At 44.3% G+C, this 10035-nt stretch overlaps 1 protein-coding gene across 1 annotated transcript in view; it reads right to left on the bottom strand.

The window, feature by feature from the left end:
- Positions 1-216: 216 nt before the first annotated feature.
- The window catches only part of PSME4 (proteasome activator subunit 4), a 48007-nt gene continuing 38188 nt past the window's right edge, over positions 217-10035 (bottom strand). Inside the window, exons 42-47 of the mRNA XM_029961660.1 lie at positions 9808-9936; positions 8832-8987; positions 4787-4949; positions 3446-3579; positions 2359-2493; positions 217-1748 (exon numbers count right to left, since the gene is read on the bottom strand). Of these exons, the coding sequence (XP_029817520.1) occupies positions 2359-2493; positions 3446-3579; positions 4787-4949; positions 8832-8987; positions 9808-9936 (717 nt within the window). The 3' untranslated portion in view covers positions 217-1748. The remainder of the gene's footprint in view (positions 1749-2358; positions 2494-3445; positions 3580-4786; positions 4950-8831; positions 8988-9807; positions 9937-10035) is intronic.

Genomic DNA, 10035 nt, shown 5'->3' with positions numbered 1-10035 from the left:
GAGAAACTAAGTGTTTTCCTGGTACAAGGTGTTTTTCCATAAATGCAGCAGCTCATTTCCCAGCCATCAGAACAAGGTCTTCAATTAACCCTCAGCATTGCCTTGACTCACTGCCAGATCCCAGGACAAACACGGGCCTCACCCAAAAAGCTCAAAAGCACGGCAACGACCTGAAGTCTCGAAACAACCGATTTCCACTTGAGAAACACAGCGAGCTGCAGGTGTTACAAACAGTCCATTTATTGGGTCTTTCACTACGTACACAGCTGAGCTCAGAGTTTGGCACTACACTATACAGGGGTACATCTGTGTGCCCACACCGCTCCCACGCTGCCCCGGGAGCTCCCAGCTCTGGGATCGGTCACACGCTCGGAGAAAGGTCTCGGTGCTCCCTCCCAGGCAGGGAACAGGGAACACACACCAGCTGATGGGCTGTTCCCATGTACCTCCCGTTCCATGAGGGCATCACACCAGGGTGTGTGATGTCAGCACACATGTGGTGCAGTGAGATCTGAGTGAGACACGGCCAGAATGAGATAAGGGCAAAAACCAAAACAAACCCTCTCTTGCCTCTCGGACACGGAAGAGATTCCATTAAAGAAAATAATTTAAAAAAACTAAGGATGGCATTTTGATTCGATACAAAAGCCAGAACCACTACTGTATTAACATCTAAGTATGAATCTTTACAAATTAATCTCACAATGGTGTTATGTAAAAGGTTGCAAACTGTACAATGTTTTGTCAATGCAATGCCTCTACAATTTATACAGTCTTTTACAACTATGTAACACATATTAAACAGGTTATTACACAGCCGATTCATACCAGTCTCTGAACAAAGCTTCAGGCAAAAAAAACACAGAGCTTCCACAATCTTCAAACGAGATATGTTTGCTCAAACAGTGACAATCTTTATAGGAATACACTGTTAAAAACTGCCTTTCCACACTGTGCATACAATATCATTCCGTGAGTTCAACCACTACTTACAGTCCATCATTTCCTGTCTTGGGCTCTAATTACATGGAGACACCAGTCTTTTCCCCTCACAAATACGCAGATAATCATAGATTTTTTTTATTCCACCTGTGGCCAAGTTCCCTCCAAAGGCCTGGCCAGGCAGGAAGAGCCGTCCCTCCCCGCGCTCTGCCCCGCCACCACCCACACCACACAGGGATCAGCTATTTACATTTGCACAAGGAAAGGTACAAAAAGGCAATCCTGCCCTGAGCTGGCTGGATGATACCCAAATCCCAGGAGTGAAAAATAAAACTCTGAGGAAGGCAGGCTCCCGGGATCGTGTGCTGAGCAGGGGAGGGGTGCAGAGCTCCGCTGCGAGAACTCCGGGGCGCGGCACTCTCCGGTTCTGCATATCCGTGATGCTGGAATCAGCTGGGAACAGGGGTCAGGAAAGGAGGGTGGGAAGTGTGCAGTGGAGGTCACCGTGTGCAAGGAAGCAGAAACAAGAGTGATGGGTGGTGCGGGCCCAGGAGGAGGGTCTTGCCATGAACTCACGATCGGGCCCCGCGAGCGCAGCCACGAGGGGACTGTGGGGGCTCCCACAGCTGCTCCCTGGGGAGGTGAAATTCCTTTTGGGTAGAACCAGGTCCTTATGTCTGTATTTTAAAAGTGGGTTTGATTAGGCATCGGGATTTCCAACACAAAGTTCTCTACATGATCAGTTGCTTTTGAGTCTCCTTTATTTCGCAGACAAGTTCCTGCATCCTCATTGTCCCGGGAGAAACCTGGAAGAGAAGGAATTCAAAACACAGATATTACCTCAAGCTATTATATGTATGAAAATATACGTTAAAACTTCTCTTGGAATACTGTCACAAAACACCACAACACAAGAGAGGTGGGAGTCTTGTAGTGCAACAAAGAGAAACTCCAGGAATGGATTCCCTCTTTGGGGACGTGCCTGTGGTGAGGAGACCTGGCAGGGTGGAAGAGGAAACCGTGTGGCAGCAGCCATTCCCCATCGGAGGTGTAGGTGACATACTGGGCTGGGTGGCAGCTAAAGTCCTCACAGGCCCCAGGAGCACAAAGCAGCATGTACCTCCCCTTTGGGGACACTGCCAGGCATTTAAAAGGCAGCCAACTGGCAGAAAACGGAGAAAAGGCACATCAATAGTCAAGAAAACAAGTGTAAATGTCTTAGCAAAGCACTGGGGTAACACAGGGACACACAGGGCAATATTTAATCAAGACAAATCTGGCCTTGACCGAGGCCACTGGAAGGGGTAAGGAGGGCAGATTTGGCTGCCCCACGGTGAGGGATTCCCCCTACTCTCCCCAGGATTCCTCAGGCTGACACGTCTGTCAGCTGATGTCCCAACACATCAGCTCACCCACCTATGCATAATAGCAGGGTGAGACCAGGAGGTCGGTGAGCACCAGGAGCTGGTCGTCTGTGAACTGCTGCTTGTGCTCCTGCCAGTTGTCGTGGTGGGTCCTGCGGAAGTTGGACAGCGTCTTCTTCACAGTCATCTGCAGGACACACAGTCAGGAGGGATCCCTGGCCCCCATGGATCCCAGCTCCACGCCAAAACACGTGGAATACTACAAACAGAACTGCTCAGCATCACCAAGTGCTGGAGCAGAACTGAAGGTCGGGAGGGCTCAGAGGAATTCAGCCCAGTATTTTAATTTTCACGGCTCTTTTGACCAGTGGTGTGACTCCAACACCCTCATAAAAAGGATTCTTGCACCTACAGTTCTGAGTTGGAAAACATTCAGAGATTCTTATGAGGTAAAAGCAAAATGTTCTTCCCTGCTGCCTTTCCCTGGGGTGTTGAAACCAATGGTTTGGGTCTCAAAACATGGGAAAGTGGATGGTAAGCTCATAGAAACACATCAAAGGAAAACTGTCTTCTGTTATTAAAATTAAGATTATTATTAAATTAAACAAAAGAAAAGTCCCATCAGTTCAGTTCCCTGCTTCAGGAGGTCACACCACAGCAAAGTTTGCTAAATCTAAGGAATTCTGCAGCTCAATCCTCTAAAACAGCAAAGGTTAACAAAACCCAATACAGGACAAAAAATAGAGTTAAGGGCAACTGTTTCATTAAAAACTTATTTCTAGGGCTGCTTATAAATCTTTGTTTTAAGAATTTCAGACCGATGTTTTGGTTCAGGTTGTTTTCTGGCATCCACAAAAGGGGCATTTTTAATTCAAAATAATATATACACACACACATTTTAAATACAGTTCCTGCAGCTTTCAGCTGATGTTTTAAATTTGAGAACAAGGACAAATCTACCACAAAAAAAGACTTAAAAGCAGTCCATGATTTAACATTATTTGGAATCATTTAGTAAAGGCAGCAGACACTGAGTTTCTTAATAGGTTCCTAATTTTTTTTCTGAGAAAGGGGAACAAAGAGCAAGCCAAGTGTGTTTTAGCTGTGTCCTCCTGAACACAGAAACGCTGTGTTTTTACCTCGATGGGCTGAGGATCGTTCAGGTGGGCACTGAGATCCATGAGGAGCTGGGGCATCCAGGTGGGCACGTCGTAGGGGCTGGAGAGGATGCAGGCGCTGAGCCCCAGGACCCCGGCGTGGCGCTTCACCAGCTCTGCAGGCACAGGAAATCACACTGAGGGAAAACAAAACAGCAGCAAAACCCCCCCCCAGGACAGAGACCTCCACCTTCTGCAGAAACCCAGAGAGCTCTACAGGCACAGACCTACGGATCTCCACATTGCTCCTGCCTTCTCACACAGAATCCCAGATTCGTCCTCTGTCTTTGGTTTCTAACGGAAGGACGTCTCAGGGATTCATCTGCAACAGCTCTACGCTCCAGCAGCATTTCCAGCGAGCTTCCCTCTCTCAAGGAAACTCATAAATAGCTCAGGAATACACCACAGAAAATATGGAAACCCAGACTTCTGAGTCAAATGGTTGTGACTCCCGTGCATTAAATGTCCAGTCAGAAGCCAGAGTTGCAAACGAAGGCTAAGGGGGTTTTTTGTTCTATTTTTTTTTTTGGTTGGTTGTTCAGTGGGGTTTTCTTTGTGTGTGTTTGGTTGGGGGTTTTTGTGGGTTTTTTTTCTTAAGAATAAAAGCCACACTACGAAAAACAGAAGGTAAAAACATGTCTTATGACAGCTAAGGAAGTTTATTTACTGAGGAACTTGCTATCCTTAATCATCTGCATCCTTAACTCTGCGAGCTGGGAAGTGGGAAAATATCTTGAGTGTTAATTCTAAAAGAGCTAAGAAATTAGTTTAACATAAGAATACATAGTAAAATATTTGCTTTTGCTGTGTATTCTTGTTCATCACTTATGCTTGCACATCAAATTCTTGAAGCACTTGACAAGGACAAGGATGTGCAGCAGGGGTTGGGATCTGCACTACACGGACAGAAACAGAGCATAGGAAGAAATTCTTTCCAGAGAGGGTAATCAGGCATTGGAATGGGCTGCCCAGGGAGGGGGTGGATTCTCCATCCCTGAAGGTTTTTAAGATGAGACTGGATGTGGCATCAGTGCCATGGGCTGGCAACCACAGCAGTAGAGGATCAAGGGTTGGACTTCATGATCTCTGAAGTCCCTTCCAACCCAGCTGATTCTATGATTCTATAAGGTGCAGAAGGACAAGTGATTTGCCATCATGGTTTATGAAATGCCTAGGAAGGAAAAACATCCCCCTGGTGTTATCTTTTACCAGGTACATATTAATTTTCCAAACACTGCTTAGCCCCCACCCCTGCAGTGCTGGCAGACTTTGTGCAGCACAAACCACTGGTTTGCCCCCACCCTGCTCCCCTGATTCCCTTACCCCCTGAAGGAATGGTGTCCCCCACGGAGCCCAGGTCCCTCTTCCGCTTCTTGGGCAGCCTCATCTTGCAGAGCTGCTCGAAGTGTGTCTGCATGGGCTGGTCCATGGAGAGGAAGTTGCACTGCAGGAGCCCGCTGAGCGTGGTGGCTGCCATCTCCCTCACCTGGGCATGACACAGAGCAAGGGTTTTTAGAGGCTAAAATCCCTCTCCGAGAAGAGGCTCACGGATACCACTTTGAGGAATGTGCTGCATTTAGGTTGGAACGACAGAGACAGAAAACATGTGTTATGAGATTAATTAAGGGAGAGAAGGTATCAGGCTCTGAGAGGCCTGTTTGTCCCTGGTGTGCTCTATCCTAATGAAATATAACAAAAAGGTTAGCCTAGTAGTCATGGATTAGACAAGATGGACATTTGGGGGGGGGGTTGGAGAGCTGAGTAAAGAGGTTTTTAGTAAGATTTTCAACTCAGGAAGAGTTGAAAAGTTCATGAAGATGAGGAGCAAGAAAACGACCCCCCCATGAGGCCGAAGAAAACGGAACGACCCCCAAGAATTTACCCAAAGGGATGACTCTGCCCCAAGTTCCACCTGAACCCCGCCTGATATGAATATTATAACTAGACGATGTAATTGTAATAAATATTCATGTAAAATATTGTAATCCCTCACCAAAATTGTATCAATTACCTGGCTTTTCACTGAGAACTTAGGAGCCAGTTTGTCCAGCGTGAGCTGGCTGGCACCCCAGTGTTGCTTGAAATAAATACCTTTGCTGCTTAAAGACTCAAAACTGTCTCTGAGCAGTCATTTTATGCTGTTTTGGCATCAGGCACACCAGCACACACAGTTAACAATTAACAACTCCACGAGCATGGCAGCAAACTGGGATTTGGGACATCCAGCTGGGCCAAGTGGCCAAACTCCACGCAAGAAAAGCCCTCACAATATTATGCTGTTATTAGTTGCTCTTTAGAGGGCTCTTTACAAATTAATTAACAGCTCTGCTGTAATACAGAAGTGCTTTCAAGTAATTTGTCATAAAGTGACCTGCTACTCAAGGAAACGATGTAATTTAACTCCACTGTTAATAAACATACCATAGATGTAAATAGTTATCACAGAACCAGCTGATATCATAGCCTATGATACCACAGATATACATAGGTATGATAGCATAGATACACAGATTACAGGAGCTTCAGAAAGTTTAAAAACAACCTTGGACAGAGACCAAGATGCACCACCACAAAGAATCGACCTGCTTTACAACATCCCTGACACATTCTGTATTAATATCAGTTTCAAAGAGTCCTTTATTCAAAAGCATTTAGTTTCCCCCTTCAAATGTAGAATTGACAAAAAGAGAAGAGGTTTTCCAAGAGAAGGCAGAAGGGATGTTCAGAAGGCTCAGCTGATTTTGTTCTACCAGTAGTACGAGAATTCTTTGAAAGACACAAGAGATGCTGGTTTAATAAGCCACAATAAATAACTTCAGTGGTTTATGGTCAACAATTCAGTTCTATAACACCCCAGAATGATAAACTTCCTTGCCCCAAGTACCAGACCTTTGCACTACCTGAATAAAAACACAATTCCAGGTCGGAAAAATAATGTTCTCTCGGGTAACACAGAAACCCCAGAGAACAAGACTCAACTAAGTTTTCACCTAATTTCCAAACTACTCAAAATACAGATCTCTTTTCCCATTCCTTTTTAAAACAGCTACAGCACCTTGTCAGTGGATTCCAAGGAAAGCCAACTCAGAGCTGCTTTTAAAAAAAACAGACTAATTTCTCAGGATCACTAATTTCTCTCATCTCCTCAAAGCTCCCAAAGCCACCAAGTCACAGGACTGTAAGGCCACATTGAAACTGGGAATCCCTCCAACTCTCACTCCCACTTCCAGTAATCCAAAGCTGCCAAAAACCTCCCCCATGTTTCCAAACCTGCAAACCAAAGGCTGACAGCGGCCACCAGGTTTTTGGGAAGTAACTGCAAACAGAACGTTTGTCTCTGTGGAGCACAACCCCATCCCAGGGCCCTGGATCCAGGGTGGCAGATTATAATAAATGATATCCTCGAACACAATGTTCTGAGCCTCCTCCAAAACAATAAGTACAGCTGCAAGTGCTGCCATAATTAAAGTAGGCAAGCTCGAATAAGCTCTTGGGACCTCGCTCTGCTCCATTTCAATTTCTACCAGGTATTATTCAAACCTGATCCACTTTGCTAATGGCTGGGGAAGGACGAGGTGAGAGCCTGCCAGTGTTGTTTATCGGCAATTTGTGAGCCCCCGAGGAGCTGAGCCATTAAATGAAACACAACGGTGCTAATGGCAGAGCCGGCACACACAAAGCAGCTCGGCTGGGAAGTGAGCGAGGCCCCGAGTGAGCTGGGCTTATTTACATCACTACTGCCTGCATTAAAACCACTTTGGTTCCTAAATTAATCACCTACCTAAGAAGGAACACTTTGCTGCAAGGAGCACCTAGAAGCAAAGCCTTTAAAAACCATACATGAAGCAGCTGATCACTCACCTCATCGCAGCTGATCACTCATCACATCTAACACTATATATTTATATACATATTTATAAATCATCACACTCACAGGGTGACTTATAGAATACAAAAGCTACACAGGAATAGCACAGGAATCTTCCAATCAACTATGGGATTTGGGTTTTTCAGTCAGAACTGACTATGGGTCTGTAAAACTGCAACAATATCAGAACAAAACCACTGAGCAGCACAGGCCAAACCCAACTGAAGAAGTTGCAAGGGGTGCTAAAGCAGAGAGAAAATACTCCCATTCCTGTAAAACTGTGGTGTAATATAAGAAATGTTCATCAGGACATGAGTGCAGTCTGTGTATTAAATCAAAAGGATGGGTTGGATCATCAGGACTGGACCTTTGTATCAAAACAAGCAAAAAAAAAAAAAAAGTCTTAAAACTCAAGAACCAAACCCTCAGTTCTGCAGGGTAAACACACCAAATCCTAGCTAGAGATGAGGATGCTCATCCTAAAAATCCAGCACCCAAGAGCTGCACAGGAATTACTCTGCAGGATACTGCATCCTGTCAGTTATTATCGAGGAAGAACAAGATTACTTTTCAAAGAAAAGTGAAAGCTTCCATGGCAACAACACGACTGGAAGTGGTTCTGAACCCAGAGCTCTACGTCTCTGTAGTGCAGAGGAATCATTTGGTACGTTTAGAATAACAAGATAAATTGCATTCGAGTGAATAAAAGGTATTTTTTCAAAATGATGGGAGATTATGAGGTAAGTGTTCTGACAAACAACCTAGGGAGCACTGCAAGGTGCTGCAGAACCTCCTCTTTCTTCTGGAGAGGGAAAAGCACCCAAAAGCAGCATTTCATTAGTATTTGCCAACTGCACTAACACCAGTGGGAACGATGGTGAAGGGGAGATGGACCAGACTGGAGGTTAACACTAAAGATTCTTCACTGTGCTTGAGCATGGCTTAAATTCACAGCATTTAATGCAAACCCTCAGCTGTGGTGAGCTTGATGTATATGGGAAAAGTATTTTTGCCATTGCTAAGTTGACATGATTAAATGGGAAGCAGGCCTATGGAGTAATAAATAGTGGGTTTACACACTGTCCACACAGGAAGGTATTTTACCCTGTTGGAAGTTGAATTTCTCCCAAGACACACATGTTAATATTTACAGTGAAATTATCTCTATTTCAGCTCCACTGAAACCAAGCAATGTGGTTGGTTCACCAACTCTGTGAAAAAGTAAAAATAACAGCACTTCTAAAAAAACCACTAATGGAGCATTTTATGAACAGCTGTTTTCCTGGACTGGAGCCCGACAGAAACAAACCCCATAAAGCTGATTTTCCAGCTGAGCTGGAAATAACCTGCTGTGCTGACTCCCACCTGGCAGTTCTTCCACAAAAAAAACTCCACAAAGCACCGGGAGAAAGCATTCCAGGGAGAAAGCATTCCAGGGAGAAAGCATTCCAGGGAGAAAGCATTCCAGGGAGAAAGCATTCCAGGGAAGGGGGCACTTGCCTCGAGCTGCTCGTCCTCCAGGAGCTGGATGACCAACCACCTGATGTCATCGACGGCCTCAGGGTTGTTGAGGAAGATGAAGAGGTTGTAGAACACCATGGTCTGGAGGTAGGTTAGGATGGTGTAACGGGCGTGCCAAGAATTGCTTCTTGCTGTCTGCGAGGAGGGATAAAATCAGGGTGAGACCAAAAGCAGCTGCCCGGTGTAAAACCAGCAATATTTGATTAAAAAAACCTTCTGGAGCACTAGCAAAGAACTTCCCTTATTCAGGTGGTTTTGTTTCATACACCCTTGGGATCCAAAGAGATCAAATACAACTAATTTCATACTTTAGAACTAAGTCCAAAACTGAGAGAAAATGTTTTGGAGTTCACTTACACTTAAATAGATCTTTATTCTGGGGTCATGTGTGTTACTGTTGGATAATTGATTGATGTTTATATAAACTCATGTACTGTGGGCATGCAATTGTTACTTAAGTCATAATTTTTATAGTCTCCACTTCCAAAGCAGACTTGTTTAATATAATTATATTATATTTATAATATAATTCAATTACATTGTATTAAATTACAATTAAATATAATTATATTTAATATTTATTTAATATAAATATACTGTAAAATTACAAAAAAAAGGACACTCCTTTATATGAAGATTCATCCTGAAACTGGATTTTGAATTGTTATGCTCATGAGGAGACATGTTGGACTTCAACTGATCCACTACTGAGCCAAATGTGAATTTACTAACATGCAGTTCAATTTCTTACAAAAACGAAGTGGTTTAAATGTTTGCAAGCAGGAAACAAAACGAAACACATTTGCTGTTTATGGGAATGTTCTAAAACACTTGAAATAAACCCTTTCCTTTCACATGTAAATCAGTGTTTGATTCTCTTAGAATCACAGCTACCGAATAATCTTAAAGAAAAGGCAGAGAACAAGAAGCTTTAGGCTGTTCAGACCACACTCACTTGTTTTAGCACCTGAAGTACCAAAGGCACTTGCTGAGGATAGAGCAGACCCTGAGACATCAAGGACAGACACATCTTTGCATCTCTCTTGAGCTCATCGTAACTATTGTCGTTTTCTACGGGTGCAATCTGCAGGGAGGGAACAAAATCCAAGGGCAGGGTTAGTGAGGAACCACTGGCAGGAGCAAAATCCTGAAAGGAAGGGTAATCCCATGAAAGGACAGTTGC

Source organism: Manacus vitellinus, unplaced genomic scaffold (assembly GCF_001715985.3).
Source record: "Manacus vitellinus isolate BGI_N305 unplaced genomic scaffold, ASM171598v3 scaffold_38_pilon, whole genome shotgun sequence".
NCBI classification, from domain to species: domain Eukaryota; kingdom Metazoa; phylum Chordata; class Aves; order Passeriformes; family Pipridae; genus Manacus; species Manacus vitellinus.
This window is presented reverse-complemented; position numbering and strand designations above follow the sequence as displayed.